Source organism: Sarcophilus harrisii, chromosome 6 (genome assembly GCF_902635505.1).
Source record: "Sarcophilus harrisii chromosome 6, mSarHar1.11, whole genome shotgun sequence".
Lineage (NCBI taxonomy): Eukaryota > Metazoa > Chordata > Mammalia > Dasyuromorphia > Dasyuridae > Sarcophilus > Sarcophilus harrisii.
The window spans coordinates 1,011,977-1,035,873 of NC_045431.1; the positions used below are offsets into that span (position 1 = coordinate 1,011,977).

The following is a 23,897-nucleotide window of genomic DNA, read 5'->3' on the forward strand; positions in this document are numbered from 1 at the left end:
TCTGGAGTGTTTTGCCATTTTCTTTCCCAGCTCATTTTACAAGTGAGAAAACTGAGGTAAACAGGATTAAGTGACTTGCTTAGGGTCACATTTGAGGCCATATTTGATCTCAGTAAGATGAGTCTCCCTGACTCTAAGACTATTAACTCTGTCCAATGGGGCACATTGATGCACAAAGAATTAGTAACAGGCAACAGTAAATTGAGTGAGCATAAATTGAGCATAAATAGGGCAGATGGATGGATCTCTCCTGGGCACTGGAGATACTGGAAAGATGGATATAGGTACCAGTGACAGAAGTGGAGTAACTGGAGAGGGGGTGAGTCAGGTAGTTTTAGACATGTTGAGTTGGAGATGACAGCAAGAATGGACAAGTAGTATGCTGTAAATTAAGAGTCACTTTAGTATACTAAGCAAGTATCCTAAGCAGCTCTGCCAATTCTGCCTTCTTGGAGGCTGCACTTAATTTCTGGGAGCCTAAATCTCCTGATCTGTGAAATGAGAATAACGGTACTTAAAATAACTTGGCAAGGTAGGTAGTACAATTATTTAATGAGGAAATTCTTATTATTATTAAGAATTATTATTAAGAAAAGAATTAGGTAAAGCTTCAGACGTCAGACAAATGAGTGTTCCAGGTAGAGCTTTTTGATGTAGGGAGACATCAAGGTGGCTCTCAGATGCTTACCAGCAAGTCACTTAACCTTCTGCCTCAGCCTTCTCATCTGTAAAATAGGGGTAATTGGAGCACCTGCCTCCCATAGTAGTTATGAGGATAAAATGAGACAACATTTATAAAGTATTTTGTAAGCCTCAGATCACTATGCAATTGTTCGCTCTTATTATTAGCTACAGTTATTGTATTTGCAAATAAGGGATACTTTGATGTAGAACTGGAAAAGCCTTTAGAATCCTTTAGTCCTATTCTCTTGTTTCATAAGCCTGAAGCCCCAGAGAGGCAGTGGTCTTGACCAAGCCCACCAGTTACTAAGTTTCAGAGCCTAGATTCAAATGCAAACACTGGGGCACAAAGCCCAGATCTGGTGGTTTTTTTTTTTTTTTTACTAAGACATGGGTTCCTCAAGAGAAGCATAAAAAGGTAAAAAGGAAAGAATTCTTGAAAACTCGATTTCCGTTATGGGTATACTTATAGAATGTGGTATAATTTGATATTTTTATGATAATATGAAAAAGAAACTAGAGGTGGAAAGGGGATCATACTGGAAAGATGGAAAAAGAGGTAAAATAAAGGAAATTACATCTCATGAAGATGCAAAGAAGACCTATTATAACTGAGGAAAAGAAGGGAGGGGAATGAGCATCGTGTGAATCTTACTCTCATCAGATTTGGCTGAAAGAGAGAGCCCCAGACATATTTGGTTTCATAGAGAAATTTGTCTCACATTATAGGGAAGTGGGAGGGGAAAGGGGAAAAGAAAGGGAAAGACTAATAGAAGGGAAAACAGAAGTATTAGGAGAAAAGTATAAAAAAGGAGGAGGGGCTCTAAAGGAGGAAGCCTGTTTGAGGGAGGTGGTCAACAAAAGCAAAATACTGGGGAGGAGGGAAGAGGGACAGGAAAGAGAACAGCTTAACTTTGGGTAAATAAGAGGGCAGGAAATACAGAATGAGTTATTTTAATTGTGAATGTGAATGGGGTGAACATAAAACAGGAAGGGATAGCAGACTGGATTAAAAGCCAGAATCCTACAATATGTTATTTACAAGGAACACATTTAAAGCAGAGTGATACATACAGAGTGAAGGTAAAGGGCTGGAGCAGAATATGTTATGTTTCAGGTGAAGGAAAAAAGCAGGGCTAGCAACCCTGATCTCAGATCAAGTAAAAGCAAAGATAGATCTAATTAAATGAGATAAAGAAGGAAACTATATTTTACTACAGGGTACCATAGATAATGAAGCACAAAGACATGGGGTCAATATTAAGAATGCAAAGTTGAGTTTGGACCTCTGCACTGTGGTGATGGTTTTCCCACAATGATAAGTTCATAGCATGAACCCATGATGGTATTAGTGTTTGCTAAGGCACTGACACATCCAGGCCAATGAAAGCTTGGGCTGGACAGAAAGAAGCATGGGATTCTTGAGCTTGCTTTGTGCATGAACTGGTTGGCAATCTGGTGAAGTCTATGAGACCCATCTTCAGAATAATGATTTTGAATGCATGAAATAAAAAGGTCATAAGAGAAACCAATTATATTGAAATACACTTACCAAAATATCAAAACATGAAACCCAAGTTCATGGCGCCAAGGTTAAGAATGCTAATTTAGTATGATTTAGTGAGAAGATTGAGCCTGGAGCCAACAGCCCTGCATTTTGTGCCCCAGTCCCAACATCGACCAGTAGTGTGGATTTTGACGAGTCATTTCATTTCTGGGAGGTAACTTGTTTCCCCATCTATAAAATGGACATAAAAATACACAAATTACTCCCATTATGGGTATGTTGCAAATAGAATACTTATTTCCATCATTATTCCTAATTTAACATTCCCAGCTTCCAATTCTAACATTTCCAATATAGTGCTACAATAAATACTCTCAGTAGAAATTTCAAGAGGAAATTCTTTTTGAAAAGAAAGATTTGAGTTAGAAGAGAACAGAAAAAATACTTGAATGGGCTTAGATCCTCACTTACTGTGTTTACTAAATTTTCCAAAGCAGGCAACTAGGTACACCAGGGGAGAGAGCACCAGATCCAAAGCCAGAATGACCTGAATTCAAATCTAGCTTCCTACTCTTACTAAGTGTGAAATCCTGAGCAAATCATTTAACCCTTTTTTGCTTCAGTTTCCTGATCCATAACATGAGGTAGAGAAGGAAATGGCAACAATTCCAATATATTGCCAAGAAAATCCCCCAGAGGGGTCACAGGCAGACATGACTGAAACAACTGAACACCAAAACTCCAAACACCAGCCCTCCAAATTCCATCTCAGTCCTACCTTCCTGACCTTTAAAATTCTGGAATTCTTATCCTTGGCCTTCTGTAAATCTTCTCAAGACATTATAAACAATGTGCCAGGAATGTTTTGACACTGTGAGTGTATCAGTGCAGTATTCAAGTTCTCCATCTGTTATCCCTTCCTCTTTGTCAATGAATTTTTTGCTTTATGTTCTTTTTGGCCACTTCTTTCGATCAGATTATTACTTATATGGTGCAATGGTTGTTATGGCTTTCCTTTGTATTACCTTTTAGGTCATCCATAATTTTGACTTCAAGATGTTATACTTGTCTTTTATTTAAGATCACTGATAACATACTGATGTTCAAAAATGTTTTTTGGTATATGTTGAGAAGGGGGCATTGAAAATGCTACAATATTTCCCAAATTCAATCTATCTCATTCTTCTTTTATTCAATCTTTTAAAAATGATATTGCTTTTTAATTTTTATATCATGGCTATTCATTCTTAACCTGCTCTTTTCTCTTTTCTCTCCTATCCATTGAGCCCTTCCTCTTAACAGAGAAAAATATTTAAACAAAGTCAATTCACAACCCACAAACAACAATGACTATAGACAGTATATCTCATTTCATACAAATATTCTCCACCTTTCTGATGAGGGCAAGGTTACCAGGAATTCTGAAACCAGATTATTATTTATGTCCCATGCCTGTGTAATATATCTGTATTTATATATTAATTTTCCTTTGTGAATTGTTAGGCCATTTTCTTTTCAGTGGCTAGATCTTATTGCATATGACTGATAAATCATTGAATAGTTAGCTCCAAGGTTACATGTATCCATGTATCCTTTTATTATCTCAGCATAAACATGAGAGTAACCACAATAGAGAAGAGACTCAACATCTGCATTTTGTTATATCAAATCATACCAAATAATACCAATAGTACCAAATAACAAATACAGTGTAATCTTGCATTATATATAATCATATAGGCTTTGGCTGACAATTACCTTCAAAGCCATTAAGTATCATAAAGGTGAGAATGTGGACATAATTACTTATTTGATTAATCTAGAATTTGATTAAGTCGAAATATCTTGAGTTAATCAAGAATATAAGTGTATATTATATGCCAATCTCTGTGCTAAGTGCTAGAGATACAAAGATAAAAATGAAATGGTTCTTGTCCTCAAAGAGCTTATCACTTGATTAAATGAGATAAAATATACACATAACAGTTGAAGAGAATATTACAAGATAATTACAAGATAATATATATATATATATATATATATATATATAGATTGATTGATTGTCATTTATTTTTAAGTTTCCTGTTGTTTTATTTTCAGCAGGAATTTCTTCTCTGTGTTTTTAGCCAGGTCAATTATTCTTTTTGAACAAGTATTGCTCCATTTTAACATCTTTACTATCATTTATATTTCCTTTTTCAGTATACGTGATTTCACTCTTTCATCTACCACTCACACAGGCAGACTGATGCTTCAGAGACTCTGTCCCTCAGACTTTTTTGTATAACTTTTACAATCAAAAAATTTCAGACCCTCACCAAACATGACTAGAATAGGCTCCCACCAACATTTCTCTGATCAGTGATTTAGAACATACGTGACTATTTGCATGTGACTAATGAAAACTGTCTGTTCATATCTCTTCACCATATATCAATAGGGGAGTGGTTCTTATTTTTTAAATTCAGTTCAATAGTATTGTATTTTTCTAATTACATGTAAAAATAGTTTTCAACATGGATTTTTGTAAGATTTTGAGTTCCAATTTTTTTTTCCTCTTTTCCTTCTTTCCCTCTTTCCTTCCCAAGATAAGGAGCACTCTGATACTGCTTTTACATGTATGATCAAAATATGTTTAAATATTAAACATATTTCCATATTAATCTTTTTGTAAAAGAAAAAAATCCAAACAAAAAGTAAAAAACATGAGAAAGACAAAAACAAATGAAAGGTGAAAATAATATCCTCATTGACTCTCCAGAGGTTTCTCTGGATGCAGATGCACTCTTTTAGATTGTCTTAGATTAATATATTTCTCAGAAGAGCCAAATGTATCATTCTTGACCATAACATAATCTTGCAGTTACTGTGTCAAATGTTCTCCTGGTTCTGCTTGCTTCCCTAAGTATCAGTTCATGTAAGTCTTTCCAGGCTTTTCTAAAATTAGCCTGCTCATCATTTCTTATAGAGCAATAATATTCCTTTACATCCATGTGCCATAACTTGTTCAGCCATTTCCCAATTCATGGGCATCCACTCATTTTCCAATTCCTTGGCAACACAAAAGGAGCCGCTACAAACACTTTCACATATGTGCATCCTTTCCCCTCTTTTATGATCTCTTTGGAATACAAACCCAGTAGTCAAAGGGTATGCACAGTATGATAGCCCTATGGGTACAGTTCCAAATTGCTCTTCACCCAGAATGACTGGATTGCCTCACAACTCCATCAACAATTCATTGGTGTCCTAGTTTTTTACATCCCTTCAAACATTCGTAATTATATTTTCCTGTCATATTACCTAATCTGATAGATGTGAGGCGGTACCTCAGAGTTGTTTTAATTTGTGTTTCTTTAATCAACAGTGATTTAGAGATTTTTTTTTCACTTGACTATAGATGATTTTAATTTCTTCATTTGAGAATTGTCTGTTCATATCCTTTGACCATTTATCGATTTGGCTATGACTTGTAATCTTATCAATTTGACTCAATTCTTTATGTTTTAGAAATTAGGTTTTTATATAAAGCATTGGCAATAAAAAAACTGTTTCCTAGCTTTCTGCTTTCCTTCTAATCTTGATCATATTGATTTTATTTGTGCAAAACATTTTCAAGTTAATGTAAACAAAATTAACCATTTTGCATTTTATAATGTTCCCTATTTCTTGTTTGGCCACAAATCCATCCCTTCTTCAAAGATCTGACAGGTAAACAATCCAATCCACTGCTCTCCTAATTTGCTTATAATATATCACCCTTTTTGTCAAAATCATGAACCCATTCTAATCTTATCTTGATATAGGGTGTGAAATCAAAGCATAGGGTGTTTATTTAAATCTAATTTCTGTCTTACCATTTTCTAGTTTTTCCCAGCATTTTTTTTTGTTTTGTCAAATAGTGAATTCTTATCCTATAAGATGCAGTCTGGGTTTATCAAACACTGGCTTTCTAGAATCATTGACTATGGTGTCTTTGTACCTAATTTATTCCACTGATCTACCATACTATTTCTAGCCAGTATCAAATGATTTTGATATCTCTTACTTTATACTATAGTTTTAGCTCTGATATGGCTGAGTTATCTTCCTTTTTTTTCCCATTAATTCCCTTGATATTCATCACTTTTTTTTCCTTCCAAATGAATTTTGTCATTATATTTTTCTAGCTCTATAATTTTTCAGTAGTTTGATTGTTATAGTAGTTGCTAAGTAGATTGATTTAGGTAGAATCATCATTTTTATTGTATTAGCTTGGTCATTCATGAGAAATAGATAATTTTTCAATTGTTTAGATCTGATTTTGGGTGAAAAATGTTCCATAATTTTGTTCATAAAGTTCCTGGTGTTGTCTTGGGAGATAGACTCCCAAATATTTTATATTATCTACAATCATTTTAAATGGAATTTTTCTTTTTATCTCTTGCGGCTTGGCTTTATACACACACACACACACACACACACACACACACACGACAATGATTTATATGAATTTATTTCATATCCTACAACTTAGCTAGAGTTGTTCATTGTTTCACATAGTTTTTAAATTGATTCTTTGGGATTCTCTAAACAATACCATCATATCATCTGCAAAGAGTGATAGTTTTGTTTCCTCATTGTCTACTCTAATTTCTTCAATTATTTTGAAATTTTGACAGTTCTCTATGTATTTGAGAAATGAAGCCTTTATTAGAGAAATTTTCTGTAAAATATTTAATATTTCTGCATTGTCTATAGTTCCTTTTAGCAAAATATAGTTTCACTAAATATCTCTTTTATTTATCTATTTTTGTTTTTGATTTTTCTGAAATAATAATTACTACCACTGTTTTTTTTTCCTTCAGCTGAAACATAGTCAATATAGTCAATAACATAGGAAATTGTTTCTTATGTTAAACTACATATGACTATCTGTAACTCCTTTCTGAACATTTAGAGTCCCATAGAATACATGATTTTTTAGAATGAAAACTTTTTGAGAGCAGGCACAATCTCATTTTTAGTTTTGTTTTTGTATCTCTAGAACTTAGCATGACATCTGGCACATGTTCCGTGCTTATTAAATGCATATTGATTCATTACCCTAATTCATATTTTTGTGAAATATTACTTTTTCTTCCTAGACAAGTCATTTCTCTCTGTCTAATCTGTTTTGTCCTTCCTTCAGAATCTTTGCTAAACACTCCAGCCTATATTCATATCTTCCTGTCTCAGACCTCTTAGACCAAATCAGTCTGTACCAAACAATCCACCTCTTTACTCAGTGCTACAATTGTTATGTGACTGTTTTATATCATTTATAAATCTTAACTCCTCTTCTTGATTTTTAAGTTTCTCAGGACTATATTACTGACTGTATATTGTTTTGTATCACCTAGCAGGGAACTAGAAAACAGAATGTTAGATCTAGAAAGACTGTAGAATGTAGGATGTTGAATGTTAGAACTGGACATGGTCTTAGAACATACAGTGTAGAATGTTAACACTGGATCTTAAATCATAGATTATAGACTTGGGGAGACTCAGGACATGGAATATCAAATGTTTAGCTCTAAAGTGAATTTTAGAACTGAGAACCTAGAGTGTATTAAATGGAAGGCCCAAGAGATCATCCTTTCCAACCCTCCCCACCACCTGTTTTAAGATATGAGGAAAACGAGACCTAGAGAAAAGGAACTTGACTCAGTGAACTAAGAGATCTCAGTCCTTAGTTACAGTAGAATTATTTCCTTTACCGTAGCATTTGCTACAGTGTTGTTGTTCAGGGTCAATGTTGTGGTTCTGTTGTGACTGACTCTGTGACCCTGGGGACCACACTGTCCAGGGTTCTTTTGGCAGAGATACTGGAGTGGTTTGTCATTTCTTTCTCCAGTAGACTAAGGTAACATCTGGGGTAAGATTTGTACTCAGGCCTTTCTGACTCCAGGCTTAATGTTCTGTCTATTGAAGCACTTATTGGGGTCCAGGGAGAAGCGGAACAGGGAATTGAGGCAGGAAATGTATAATGAAAGTCAGAGTCTGTTATTGTCTATGCAAAGTTATTATTAAAATTCTACCTTTTTTGGAATCATAGACTCACGGTTGAAGTAGGACCCCCAGAGAACTTTTGATTTAAGCCCTTCATTGTACAGAGAAGGAAACTGAGGTGAAGTTCTGTGCTCATTGTGATTTAGGAGTCTTTCCATTAGATCTATATTTAGGTTGATCTGACTTTTGGCTCTTGTAATAGGAACAGATTTTTGCCTTTGGACATGGCCTCATTTCCAATTATCACTGGAGGCTGAATCTCATGAACCACAGAGAATGATTCTAATGATACAATATGATCATTAAATATCATCTCATCCCAGTGGCCATTTTTTGAGTTACTGTCCAAGATAATGCAGTAAAAGCATTGATAAATATAAACATGCTGCGTCAAAGCAGGAAATATATCAGATATTTTCAGAAATCAATAGTAATGAGCATGTATAAACTTTACCAGTTGTCACATAAATTAGCACATGATTTTCATCAGTTATCAGACTGTGTGAGGTAGAATCTTTAAAGATCTGACTTTACCTGGAAATGTGGCCAAAGCCTGTTCTGGGCAGGGCTCTCAGAAAGGGGCCCTGAAGTCATAGTCCATGCCAACAAGCCCTGGGCAGTCCATATGAAGAGGTGACCCTGGGAGCACAGAGCAGTATAATACAAAGTAGAATGAGGTAGGTCTATATTGAAAGAGGAACGAAGTATTTGGTGAAAGATCTGTGGAAGGTGAGCGAATTTCTAGATGATGAATTCAGGGAGGGCTTTAAGGAAGAGGGCACATGCTTCTTTACTTCTTTCAGTTAACATTAAGAACTCATTATATGGTGTGAAGCATCTCACTCAGGATGGTGGATCCAAACACAAATAAGCCATCGACACCACTCTTAAGGAATTTACAGCCTATTGGGAGTTTGGGGTGCAAAGAGAGAGATGCCGATCAGCATGATTGAAGAGAATGTGGCCCTATGAGGCCCAGGGATGATGATGCATGAGAAATGGAAGGAGAGGAAGATGGAAGGGTTCAGAGAAAAGACAGGTCTTGGGCTAGACCATGAAAGAAAGAGGGAACGTAAGGAGCTGGACAGAGGTGAGATGGAGGGAGGCTGTCCCAGCCATGGTAGATAGCTTGAATGGAGATGTGAAAATAGTGGAGGCAGGAGATGGACACAATTCAATCCAGCTGGAATTCAGAAGAAATGAAGGGCAGAAGTGTATCTCAAGGTTGGAAAACGAGACTCAGGTCAGACCGAAGAGGGCTTTGATGCTACAATAAGCGCCTCATCCTTTCTTTGGTAGGAAGTTGGGAAGTTCTGATGGTTTTTGAGTAGAAAAGTAACAAGATGGAAATGGAGCATCAGGGAGCAAACAGAAGAATAGCAAAGCATGTTTTTGCTAATGGAATGAATTAAAACAAAGCAATAATAAATATTAACTGATAACCTCCTATGTTTCAAGTCTTGCATAAAAGGTTCAGCAGGTGACAAGGCAGGAAGACAAACTGGGCGAGGGGGGAGGAAAAAATAGTATGAAATGTGACTCTAGCTCTCCCAATGGCAGCTAGGTAGAGCAGTGGGTGGAACACTGAGACTGGAGAGAATGCAGATTTCAAATTTGGTGTCAGACATTTAATAGCAGAATGATTCTTGGGCAAGTCACTAACTGGTCAGCTTTCCTTTTCTCAACTGTAAAATCAGGATAATAATAGTACCTACCTCCCAGGATCTTTGTGAGTGAGCATCATATGAATGAGGTAATATTTGTAAAGCAATTAGCACACTGTCTGACATATTACAAGCAATAAATACTTGTTTTTTTTCCTTCTTAACATGCTCATTTAGTGAGTAAGTGGCAGATTTGGGATTTGAATCTGTTGTTGGATGCAAAGTCCAAATAAAAATTGCATTGTTTATAGAACAATGGCTGTCAGAAATCTGGGGCTGTAACACCTTATTGGATTTGAAACCTCCCAATTTTACAAGTTTTCCTCATATTTTTCTAGTAGTCCTCCTCCCATTTTCAGCCCCAACCATACTCTGGCCAGAAAATACTTCATTCTCTGAATGCATATAGTTCTTTGACTCGTTGAGATTTCTCTGATGCATCGGCCATATTCTGACTTGGGTTCTCTTTATTTAAGTAAATGTCAAGCACGATGTGGTGAAAAAACCAGTAAAATCAAAGTGAGAAGACCTGGCTTTCCTATCTATGTATCCTTCCACCTCTTAGCCTCAGTGATAGTCCTACTAACAAGAATAGTGAATCTTGTTGTGCAAACCTTGGAAAGCTGTTTTGGGGATCAAATCATATAATTTTCATCAAATACTTTGTGGCCATAAAATGTGTTACAGAAATGGAAAGTACTATTGCTTTTATGCCTCCTGGACCGTACACTCCAGGGGGGTAGTGAGGTGGAAAGAGCATGTTGGGTTTGGTATCAAAAGGCTAGGATTTACATTAGAGCCCTTTTTGTAATGATGTGTGATCTTCACTTCATCCTCCTTGCTTCTTTTTTCCCCTCATCTTAAAAAAATGAAGATGGGGACCAGATGACTGATAAAGTCTCTTTCAGTTCTCAAACTTTTTTCTTGTATTTGTTCTTCAGGGCCTGCCTTAGACCTCTGCACTTAAAAAATTCTCTTGAATGTGGAGTAGGGATTCTCTCTTCTTCTTTGACTTTGTCAGTGAATAATTGATCCATTTCTACTGGACGGTCTCCTTTGATCATTGTTCCAAGCAAGTCCTCATTTTTGGGTGAGGGTTCCTCAGATTTCCGAAGTGGATGCGTGCCTGCCGTTCTCCCCCTGCTTTTTACAAGGGCTTAGCCCAGCCTCCTCATTGGAAGCCATCTTGGTTCACAAACTCACTTTCCATCCCACGACAGCGCTACACCTGTAATTTGCCATTCAGCAGGAAAGGCATGACCGGGCACCCCGCCTTTGCGATTTTGTTAGTAGACACATAGCTATTATCACAGGAGGGCTGCAATTCCATGCAGATTATAAGAGAAAAATGGCAAGGTCCCTTTCAAGTCTAAAGCCAGGATCCTGTCCTGATTTTACAGATGAGGAAACTGAATGTCAGTGAGTTTGAGTAGTCATGATCAGACAGCTAGAACAAGTGGTGATGGGGACCCAGTTTTCCAAGCCACAGGCTCAGAACTCATTCCATTGTATTGCTGATTTCTTCATGGGCAAGTTATCAACTCTTGCTTTGTAGGGGGGCTTTTCCTGGCCCCTTTTACCCTTGCCCTGATTTTTCTCTAGTGCATCTAATCTACTGGGGACTGGAGCATCAGTTTCCCAGACTGATTAGAACTGTGCCCACAGTAAGTAAAAATGGTCCAAAGACTCAGAGTGACTGAGAAGTGGCAGTTTTCTCCCTCCTGAGATTAAAACAAAACCCCAAGAAAACTTGTGTCATGTTTTGGATACTCAAAAAAAGATCAATTTTGCTTCCCAATGGGCTCATAGAATCATAGGATTTAGAGCTAAAAGGGACCTTAGAGATTACCCAATTTAATTCCCTCCTTTTAGAGGTGAGGAAACAGGTTCAGGAAAGGGAAGTGCCCAAGCAGAAGGGAGCAGAGCTGAGACTCAACAATGGTGATTTCCTGGATGACATGGGGATGGGGATAAGCCTACTAGGTGTATGGTCTGCCTCATCCTAGCTGTTTTGATGGAAGAAAGAAGAAAAAATCCTTCCTGTTAAGAACGCTTGAAGATAGGAGACTCTCAAGGAGGAAAAAGGCACTAAAATATATCAGCATGAAATGAAGTGTGGAACTGTTACAGCCTGGGAGGTGATTGCTCTAGAAGTTTAAGGAAGGGAACAGGAAGTTCAAGGAACATCACAGTAAGATTAAAGACTTCAGGGAGATCTGTGGGATGAGCTAGACCTTGAACAATAGGCAGGTTCGTGGTAGAGAAGAGGAAGAGGATTCCTGTTTGCTTCATCCAGAAAAAAATGTACAGAGGCAGGTATAGGGGTCAAGGGTACATGGAAAGCAAGGAATGAGTCCTTTTTTCCATGGCCTGCCTCTTCATGAACGTATCCAAGATGGGATTTCAGTGCAAGGGTAAGAGAAAGTTCCCAGAAGGGAGCAAGCAACCCTTTAAAAAGAACAAATGCAATTTCATTATCCTCTCTTGAGCTCAGAGACCAAATGAAAGATGGGGCTCGGACATGGAAACCACAGTGCCAATAAATAGTCTTAGAGCAATGTTCACACTGCGGGGGGGGGGGAGAGATCAATATTATATATACACTCTGATGGCGACTTACTCTGGCTAATGCATGCAAAACTCAATCAAGAGCCCACTCTTGTTTCTTTGCTCCTAGCCCTAATAATCCTCTGAGTGTAAAAGAATGAGAAGTGGAGAATGGAACCAGAAAAAGCAAGGTACAAACTCCAGCTTTGTGACTTTCCACTGGGTCACCTTGGACAAGGCAGCTAAGCCCTGTGGGTCTCCAAAGCCTCATTTAGCAAATGAGGGGATTGGACCAAACAAATCCTATGTTTCTCTTCAATTCAAAATCTATGATCCTGTGATGTCTTCCTACCCTGACCACCTTAACAGTACCTTTCAGCAAAGAACCTATAATTGATAAAGGGTCACTGGTTTTCCCACAAACAGGTACTGGATAAATAATGTGGGGTGACTGATTTTTTCTCTCACTCTTGATTTTCCAAATAGATTTTATGAATTCCTTTTGTTTGTATATCATTATGCAAACTCACTATTGACTTGATTTGGGTTAGAGGATGATGGAGGCAGTGACTGAAGCCTTAAGCCAATAGACCAGAATCTGCTCTAGATTTTGGCAGAAAGAGCACACAGAGCCGATGATGGGTGAGTTTATGTGACAGCTATTTTGCTTGATCACTGACCTCTTTTGAGTCCTCCTGGCTTTTGGCAGTCTTCCAGATTGGTGAGGCTGTCAGAAAAGAGACCTCTGAATAAAGGAAGTGTGAGTTTGCCTTGTCCTCCCTTATCCAGTGGGCCTTAGTCCTCAATGAAACTATCAGCCTAATTCACTAGGCATCTAAAAAAAGTTTATTTAGTTGAATTACATTTTTGCAGCCTCCCTCTTCAGTAGAGTGGATGTGATTTGATTATTTCCTTCTGATTCCCCTTTGTGTCTGGCAGTAGCCTGGGCTAAGCTGTTTCCCAGATCCAAAACGCCCGCTTTCTGACCTCAGAGTCCCTAACTCCACTCAAAGTTTGGCTGAAGGACCCTCTCTTTTAAGAGATCTTTTTTTTGAATCCTTTAGTTATTAAGGATTAAGTTATTAATCACTGTCCCCCTTTTTACTTGTTTTTTTTTAATATTCTATATTTACTTATCTGTGATTGAGGATCCTTCTGATGTGAAACTAAAGTTCTAAGACATTAATTGATTTATCCAACATCACATGCATAACAACTGGCAGTTAGAATTTGAATCCAAGTTGTTTGGATTCTGGCACCATTTCCACTATATTTGGTTTCTACCTCACTTCCTCAAGTAGGATGTAAGATCCTTGGGATCAGGGATGGTGTCACTTCTATGTTTGTATTCCCACACCTAGCTCAGTGCTCGGAAAAGGTTATGTGCTTCAAAATAGTTACTGATTGGCCAAGGAGCTCTAGATTTGGCCCATGTGTAGGAATTATTTTTCCCTCCCTCCCTCCCTCTCTCTCTCCCTTTCTCCCTCCCTCTCTCCCTCCCTTTCTCTCTGTTTCCCTCCCTCCTTCCCTCCCTCCCTCCCTTCTTTCTTCCTTCCTTCCTTCCTTCCTTCCTTCCTTCCTTCCTTCCTTCCTTCCTTCCTTCCTTCCTTCCTTCTTTCCCATCCTTTTCTCTTTTCTTTCTTTCTCCCTCTCTTTCTCTGTCCCTTTCCGATAGTCTCCCATTCTTCCTCTCTTTCTTTTTATTTGTCCTTGTTTTTATTTTTCTTTCTGTCTCTTTCTTTCACTTTATAAGTCATAAAAGCATCTGCTAAAGCATTGAGAAGTGTTACTGTTTGTATGTGGGGAGAGGACATTCAAGGAGGAAATTCCAGATACTGGAAATCTTGAGGTACCAGCGTCCAGAACTGATCAAACATCTCAGGCCCGAGTACTGGGACTTTCTTTCCTTGGGAACAGACAGGGTCACAGCAGGAGCCTTCCTGCAGCCTTAAAGGATGGTGTTGATTTTCTTAAACTGTATTCAGCATAAAAACAAATGTTTATTAAGAGAACAAAAGTACCCTGCAAGAAAGCGATTTTCTTTCTTGCCAGGACGGGGGCATGGTGGGTAATTGCAATGTGGCGACAAGGAGAGGTTCCTTGTTTCCTCTTGTCTGGGGAGAACATAGTGTTTGGCTTTGAGGAAAGTGACGTCAGCAAGCCCCCTGGTGAAAGGGCCCACCAGTGCAGGGCAGGCTGGAGGCGGCTCATTTGGCACCATGAGGCTGGTGCTGGCGGCTGCTACTGGGGAGGAGGAGGGGGAGGAGGGCGACAGCTCAGTTTTCTATGGTGCTTTATATAGTTCCCTCTGTCCCTGGGATTATCCACTTGGCAAACACCCATAGGATCATTGTGGGGGAAGGGAAGCAGAAGGGCAAGGCATTAAGCCAGAAGGAGAAATCATTTGGAAGAGAAAAGTGCCTTCTCTGTGTCCCCCAGGAACTAAGTCTGGGACAATTTGGGTCGGAGATTTAGAGGTGAAGGGAAGCTTTCTGCTCAAGAAGTCTGACTGCTTGTTTTCCAGATGACAAAACTGAGGCTCCAAAAGGGCCCATGACTTGCCCCTTCTTCAGCACCCTAACCATGACATCATCCTCTCTTTCTCCAAGGGAGGAACTAGATCAGGGGCTTTCCTTCCAGGCACCCAGAAAGGAGGCCCCAAGGGCCCTTCTAATCTCACGCCTCACTGGGGATCAGAGAGAAGCCAGGGGCTAGAAGCCTTTCCAAGGGCAAGGAGAAGATGCGGCTCAGGGCTATTAGTCAGCAGCTCCCATGTGCTCTTTTCTTTGCGTTTTCTCCAGCTTGCCAGGGTTAATTGTGGGACTTTTAGTCAGCAGCCGGCTGAAAGGTGGACGGCTGGCTGAAGGAGGTGGAATGGCTGGCGGAAGGAGGTGGACGCCAGCTGATGGAGGTGGATGCCGGCTGAAGGAGGTGGACAGCCAGCCGAAGGAAGTGGATGGCCATTCTCCTCTTCTCTGCTCTTTTTGGACCTCCCAAATCAGGAATCTTGTTGTTTCCGTGTGTTCTGATAACTAGGATCATGGGGTGAGGACTTGGGAGCTGGGAGGAACCTCAAAGGTTCCTTTGTGTCTGCCTACACATATGGATCCAGAGGCCCTGCAGGTGGATGGGGGACTTGCTGAATAATTTCCTGGGGTTCAGTTTTCTCATCTGTAAAATGCGTGAACTGGACAAGATGGCTCCCAGTATCGAGCCTTCAGGCTTTGAATATTTGTATTACCTTGGCTCAGAAGGTATGACGTGGCCTGGCAGGAGAAGTCCTGGACCATGGGGCTGGAGACCCATTCCCAAGTTCACTGCTTAATTCTCTGTGACCTTCTTTAGGCCAAACTCTTTGCAGACTGGCTCTTCTGCTTCTTCCTCCATAAAATGGGAATGGTAGCACCTGTGTTCCTGCTCCCAGGGCTATTGGGAGGATCAAACAGAGCAACATAAAGTGCATCAGGAAAATTTTTATACATCAAGGATTGAATGTGAGATGTCCAGTTGGCACTCCATTACATTCATGTGCCCGGGCTGTTAGACAGTCTACCCAATGACACTCATGGACTCCATTTTCAGTTGTATGGTGCACAAAAGGGGCTGATAAAATAGTTTGATACAATCGTGGCCTTTTGATCATTGATTTCCTTGGGGATTTGGTAGTTGAGCTTCACTAGGAACTAATTAGTTCAGTCAATAGAGTCCTGGATCTGGAATAAAAAAGACCTGAATTCAAAACGTCTCTAAGATAGCTCATTGCAATGCATCCTTGGCAAGCCGGGTAAATGCTCTTCACCTCAGTTTCCTCATCTGTAAAATTGTCGTTGAGTTGTTCAATTGTGTTCATCTCTTCATTCCCCCATCTGGGGTCCAGAGGTCCTGGAGGGTTTGTCATTTCCTTCTCCAGCTCATTTTGTAGATGAGGAACTGAGGCAAGAAAGGTTAGGTGACTAGCCCACTATCACCCAGCTAGCAAGTGTTTGAGGTCAGATTTGAATTCAGAAAGAATAATATACACTCCCCAGAGTTGTTATAAAGATCAAAAGATCGGCTTTGTAAGTCTTAAAAGTGCTATATAAATTCTAGCAGTAGCAGTAGCAGTAGCAGCAGTAGTAGAAGCAACAGAAGCAATAGGAGGAGGAGAAGGAGTAAAGTAGTAGTAGTGTAGTAGTAATAGTAGTAGTAGTGTAATAGTAACAGCAATAGTAGTATAGCAGTAGTAGTAGTAGTAGTAGTAGTAGTAGTAGTAGTAGTAGTAGTAGTAGTAGTAGTAGTAAAATAGTAGTATAGCAGTATAGCAGGAGGAAGAGGAACAGCAGCAGCAATAATAGTAGTAGCAATAACAGTAGGAGGAGGAGCAGTAATGGTAGTAATAGCAGTAGCAATAGGGGTAGTAAAAGTAGGAATTAGAATATTCCTAGCAGTGAGTGCTGAAAGGGCATGAACTCAAGTGGTTTAAAGAAAGAAGAGCTTTAGTTCCTCATCCCTGCTAGGAAGATTGTGGAATCTGAGGGCCCCTGAGTCCACTGGTGGTAGAGTCCTTGTCATTAATCATCAGGATGCTCACCTACTAGAATGATTCTAAGCTGTCACTCCAGTGGATATGTCTTTGTGCAAATAAGACCCATTCCACCATGTCCATAATAAGCCACTCAGGTCATCTCAACCTGTGAAAATTTGTCCATATGCTTTTTAAAAAATATTCTGCCATCCAATACACTGGAGACTTTTTTCTAACTCCATTTTCTGAGGATCAGGCCAGTATTTACTCTTTCTTTTAAAAAACAAATTTTACCAATAAATTGTGGGCTATTTATTAATAAGCATTAATAAAAGAGCATCGACATGTTAATAAAAATTACTAGTAAAATAAATAAATATACCATTAACAAAATGGTAACAAAATGGTTAACAAAAATAAAATGATTATATCCTTGAACAGCATTCAAGATCCTCCACAATCCAACACCAACCTATGTTTCTATCCTTATTTCCTGCCTAATTATGTTCATTTTGTTCTCTAGAGTGTTTGACGGTTTCCACATATCCTGTGTGCTTTTTCACATAAAGCAAGATGGAGGGTTGGGGGTTAAGGGTTATAATAGATCATTTCTAAGAGCTAGAAGATCTCTTCTAGCTCTAACATTCTATGCCTTTTGAATTAGCATTTTCTGATTTATGTCCTTTGAACTCCAGCTCTGACTTCTGATGTTCTGTGTTTTAAGGCCCCTTATATGTTCTCTGAAATGTAATTTGATGCGATTCTGACTTGTGAGTACAAAAGTTCAGAGAAGGGAGAGTGGAGGGTGATCTCAGACAAAGAATGAGGAAGCCTTTATTTGCAAGATGCAAACTTGTCCCATTTGCTCTTTTGATGGTGCTCTGGCACTGAAGTAAAGATTTGCAAGACTTTTCAGATTAAGGTGACTTAAATAAATGCTTATTAGCTTCCTGCCCCAGTTACATTATCTCCTTTGCTCTTTTTTTTTTTTCCAGAGTGACCGGCTACTCATTAAAGGAGGAAGAATTATCAATGACGACCAATCCTTCTATGCAGACCTCTATTTGGAAGATGGACTTATAAAGTTAGTTGGCCAAAACAGAATACTTTGATAATTTTTCTGATTTAGTTCAGTGTTATATATGTGTATGATATATATACATACACATACACATATATAAATTGTATCTGTAATGTATATATATGTATATATAATTCCTGAACTCTAGTTTACTTAATCATTGTATGTTTATGCAAACACTACCACACGCAGGGGTCTGTGTCTCTGTGTGTGTATACACAAGTATGTCCATGTGAACATATACCCATGTTTATATATATTCATATGTGCATGCATAAGTATAATATAGTGATACATGTTATATATATATATATATATATATATATATATGTATTCTTGAATTCTAATTTACTTAAGATACATTACTATATGTATGTATACCATATATGTAAGCTACATATAGATAGATATAAAAGGTTCCACATATACACATGCAAGTGTTATGTACACGTGTATGTGTAAATGAGCATGTACACATGCTTATATGTATATATAAATTCCTATAGATGGATAAAAGTATGTATGTAAAACTAATTTTTTTTTTACTTAGACTAGTATTTAGATGAATACCTATATTTATTTTTTGTTGACATTAGAAATGAAGAATTAGAAATGATTCAGGACAATTTGTCATTGCGGGTAGAATGTGGTTGTTATTATTTATGGAAATGACTGTCAGGGTTATAGGGCAAAAAACACATAGATTGGACAATTTGAATATATTAGAACGGGGGTTGGCTATCTCTCCGGCTTTTACGCTTTTGGTCCTTTCATTGACATCCAAAAATCTGTGGAGTGACTCAAAGCTATGGGGAGGTGATTGAGGTTGGGCAATGTGATGCTCAGTTGTTGTTGTTGTTGTTGTTTCCCCATATGCGTATCAAGAAGACAAATTAAAGAATTGCCAGTGTTTATAACAGCATAGATGGATTCTCTTAGCGATTGACTCTTTAGGAACTACAGTTGGTGTCCAGGGGGGATGGCATTTCCTGGTCTATATTTGACTAGGAAGAGACTAAGAATTACCCAGGGATCCAAGTAAGCAAGATTGAGCAATTGAGGCTGGGTGATATGATATTCAGTTTTTTTTTTCTTTCTCATTTGCATATCAGGAAAACAAATTAAAGAATTGCTCATGTTTATAATAGCAGATATGGCTCTCTCTTAGAGATTGACTCTTTAGGAACTACAGTTGGTGTCCAGGGGGATGAAATTTCCTGGTCTAGGAAGAGACTAAGAATTACCTGGGGAATCCAAGTGAGGATGAAAAAGAAGGGAGTGTTGTGTGTGATCCAAGTCAGAGATATCAGCATAAGAAGCCATTTTCTGGTTCTGGGGATTCCATGATGACTCAACGGAAAGAAATAATTGCATCAAAGGGAAGTCAAATTAATGACTATTTATTGAGGGCCTGCTAGATGTGGGCTATTGTGCTATATGCAGAGGTAAATATACAGATGGATTTGACATTGTTACCACTCTGTAGACATTTAGAATCTAGTAGAGAGTAAAAAGAAATGTCCAAAAGTAAATATAATGGAAGACAGAGGAATACAGAAGAACAAACAATAGGATAAAGCTGGTAAGAAAATTAGGAATTGTTCAATTCTTTTCAGTCCTGTGGTCCTCTTCATGACCCCTGTTGGGGTTTTCTTGGCAGAGATCCTGAAGTGGTTTGCCAGCTGCTTCTTCAGCTCACTTACAGATAAGGAAATTGAGGCAAAAAGAGTTAAATGACTTATGCAGAATCCCAAAGATAATGTGTCTGAAGCCAGATTTGAATTTAGGAAGAAGAGTCTTCCTGACTCAAGGCCCAACACTTTACCCACCATAACATCTAACTTCCTTAAGATTAGAGGTACAATTTATTAGAAGCATTTATCGTATTATGTTATAAAAATCCTTGTATTATCCCAAAAGTTAAAAATAAAATGTAAAAAAGCACAAACAAGCAAAATGAGCCTGATACCTTTAGAAGCTTGGACAAACAGGATTACAAATATGACATAAGCACATTGTGCTTCACAGGGCTGGAGGAATTTGGCAGAATTTGCAGATTAAGGTCTGGCAGAGAAGAAGTCAATTCCTAGGAGGCCCTTTGTTCACCAACATGTTGTACTGCTCACTTCCTTTCATGATTCCCTGCATCTCGGGCTAAACTGATAATCCAGACTAAGACAGACAACCTGCTAGAGCATTGCAAATATCCTGATTCCATCCCCACACTCACCACCTGGGTAGAGGAAGTTATCATGACTCAGTTGAGCTGACACAATAGCTTCCCAAAAGACCGCCCCCCTTTACTCCCTACTTGCTAATCCATACTTTAGGCTTCCCACCTTCAGTCCTTTGCCCAGTGGCTAGGTGGTCCCATAGAGCACAGAGTGCCAGTCCTGAATGAGGAAAACTCTTCTTCCTGGATTCATTCAAATCTAGCTTCTGACATTAGTTGTGTGACCTGTTTGCCTCAGTTTCCTCACCTGTAAAATGAGCTGAAGAAGGGAATGCCAAACTATTCCAGTATCTTTGTCAAGAAAACCTCAAATGGCATCAAGAAGAGTTGGACACAATTGAAAATGACTGAACAATTGGACTATTGACCACTCAGAAAAATTAAAACTCATGTCATTCAATTCACATCAGTTCCCTCCAGGATGCCCATTGACTTCATAGTATGACTCTGTTGTGTTATTTGGAAAATCAAACTTAATAAGTACAATTAAATATATATATATATATATATATATATATATATATATATATATATGATCAAAACAAAAAAAAAACAAAAAAATATATATATATATATATATATATATATATATATATATATATATATGATCCATTATAATGATGTGAACTATTTGAGATAGCAGGAATAGCTCAGTTAATTGATTAATTAATTAATGGATTCATTCATTTAACAGGTTAAACAAATAGATAAATGATTTATATATATATATATATATATATATACACACACACACACACACACACACATATGGATGGATGGATGGATGGATGGATGGATGGATGACTCTGTGCTGATTGTTCCAGGAAACATAGAGGAGGATGGGGCAGAGTCCCTGAGTCCTGAGCTAAAAAGTCCAGGCAATGGAAGAGAAGTTCCATATAACCTGAAGTTCAGGGAACGTACTCATTCTTTTTAAGAGCAGAGTCCCCAAAGAGGAGAAGCAATCTCGTGTGAGTTTTCTGAACTCAACAAGATCTCTCCTAAAAGATGGGGCATTTAACTCACCCCCAAATTGCCAGGAATCCTCTGCTTCTTCTGGGCAATGGTGGCGGTGATCCCCATGTACCCTGACACTGGCAGGGTCCAGGCCCACATGAACCAATTCATTTCTCTAGATCTCCTCCCAAATGCCCAGAGCAATTCTGAAGACAATCCATAATTCATGACCAGGCTCTCCATCTGGTCCCTTAGTTCAGAAGTCAGTGCTTGGTTAGGAACTTTGCTTATTTTGATTGCATTAAAAATGACTCAGAGGCAGGATGACACATGTTAATTATGATGAGTGGAATTAGGGCTAGCTCACCTCCCCTCTCCAGTCTATCTTTTCCCCAGCTCCTCTCTCCCAAGCATATATTCACTTCCAGGCTTGCTGGCTTCCCCATTATCATCTGCAGGAAAAAAAGGCTTGTTCTCTTTGCCTTTGTTGCTCCGATTCCCTAAGTCTGAATACTTCCTCTTCTTCTTTACAGATCTAAATTCTGTCTATCCTAGGAGGCTTCCCTCCTTTCCTCTTTCCTTCATCCGTTCTTGATTATTTCCAAATCACAAAGTATCTTTCTTTAATCTCTTATAGTCCATGTTGTGAATGCCTAAAAGAAGGAAGGAAGGAAGGGAGAAAGGGAAAGGAGGGAAGGAAGGAAGGAGGGAAGGAGGGAGGAGTAGGGATGGACAAGAAGAAGGACGGAAGGAAGAAAAGAAAGAAAGAAGGAAGGAAGGATGGAATGAAGTAAAGAAGAAGGGAAGGAAGTAAAAAAGGAGGGAAGAAAGGAAAAAAGGAGGGAAGGAAGAAAGGAAATGAAAGGGAAGGAAGGAGAGAGGAAAGGAAGGAAAGAAGAAAGAAAGAAAAGATTCATTGAGTGCTTTTTATGTGCCAGGAATAGTGCTATGTGCTTTATAAATATTTTGTCATTTGATCCTCACAATGACTTTAAGAAATAGATGCAATTATCATTCCTATTTTACAACTGTGTAGACTGAGATAAATAAAGGTTAAGTGAGTTGGCTAGGGCCATATCTGGTAACTATATAAGGCAGAATTACAACTCAGGTTTTCTGATCTTCTACCTAGCTGCCTAAAATTTACTAATAATTTTATAAATATATCTCCTTTCGTTCTCGAAACTACCCTGGGAGATAAGAGCTTTTTTTATTTCCATTTTACATTCGAAGAAACTGAGGCACTAGGAGGTTAAGTTTCTTGCCCAGGCTCACATAGCTAGTAATTTTTTCTTAGCTCTTCCTGGTTCTGTGCCTAGCACTCTAAACGAGGTTCCTCCTGCTTTGGCCCTTGGGATCATGGAACCCAGAGCTAGAAGACTCCTTAGACATCTTCTCATACAGACTCTCCTTTTAAAAAATGGGGAAACTGAGTTACAGGGAAGGGGAGTGACTTTACACAGAAGCAGTAAAATAGCAGAAGCAAGGTCTAAACCTAACTTCCCAAACTCTGTATCCACTACTATTCTACATCCTCTCTTTCTTTTCAGTGTTACCAATCCTTTCTCATCTAAACAGGAGCTTCCTTGAAGTTAAAACTGAGTTCTGTGCTCTTTCTGCAACCCCCCAACCCCCAGAGCATCTCACACAGTGATGTCTGGATTGATTTAAAAAGAATAGTAGCTGCGAATTCTTAGTACTAAGAGATGAGTACTACTACTAATTACTATGATTGTTGTTCCTATTTAGCTAAGTTTAATGGGTTTCCAAAGCAGTTCTCTCACACCCACCCTGCCCTGCGAGGTAGGTGGTGGGAATGTCCCTGACTCTAAGTTCTGAGAGGCCGGGACCACTCACCACACCATTAGTTTCCACCCGAAGACCCCTCCAGAATGCACCACCCCAGTGCCATCAGTTTGCCTTTTGCATTGGAGGTTATATGGAATAATATTGAGACAACAGCTTATTTTAATCTAGCTCTTCAGGGTTATAGCTTGAGTTCTTTAGCTCATTTGATCCTCAGAACAATGCTATGGTGTAAATAGAGTTGATATTATTCCCATTTTACATATGAGCCAACTGAGGTTCAAGCCAATATAATGACTATGATGTCTTCCTTTGAAGAGCTTTAGTCCTCCCCTTTGGCAGCTTATAGATAATTTCCCCTGTGGCTTGTTAGGGAGAAACGTTTTGTGATGATGCTTTTTGCACAAGGGTGTAGGTGAGTACCAAGGAGACTTTGCAGTAAACAAGCCCTACGTGCCCTGAGTGTCCCTTGCCGTCGAGCTGTGCTCCCTCATACTGGCAGCGCCTCCTGGGCCAGAGCAGCAGGGAGGCTCTGGGCGTGGCCATTCCTATTGGACTTCCTGGTGTCCATCTCTTGCCGCTCTCCCTCACTCTCTCTCCATCCCTTCTTCCTTGAATGCAGACCTTCACTCACAGTCTCCCTCCATCCCAGGGGAGAGGCAGAAGTTCACACTGATGGGCTTCAGGAAGATGTGAGAACGTGCTGAGAGAGGAAGACACAGAGCAGAGTTTGGGTTTGGGAAGTGGCAATGGGTCCCTCAGGGGTCAAAATCAGGGATTCTTCAGCAGTAGATAAGATTCTATGATTGTGGAGGCAGCCCCAAAGTCTGATGACTTTTCTCCATTCATTGCTTCGGGAATAAGAGTTGGGAAAGCAAATGCTGGGG

At 38.9% G+C, this 23,897-nt stretch overlaps 1 protein-coding gene across 2 annotated transcripts in view; it reads left to right on the top strand.

The window, feature by feature from the left end:
- Nucleotides 1–23,897, top strand: part of CRMP1 (collapsin response mediator protein 1) — a 73,676-nt gene that overhangs the window by 6,820 nt on the left and 42,959 nt on the right. For both annotated transcript variants that reach the window (XM_031944240.1, XM_031944241.1), the window contains exon 2: nucleotides 17,929–18,017. In XM_031944240.1, the coding sequence (XP_031800100.1) occupies nucleotides 17,929–18,017 (89 nt within the window). The remainder of the gene's footprint in view (nucleotides 1–17,928; nucleotides 18,018–23,897) is intronic.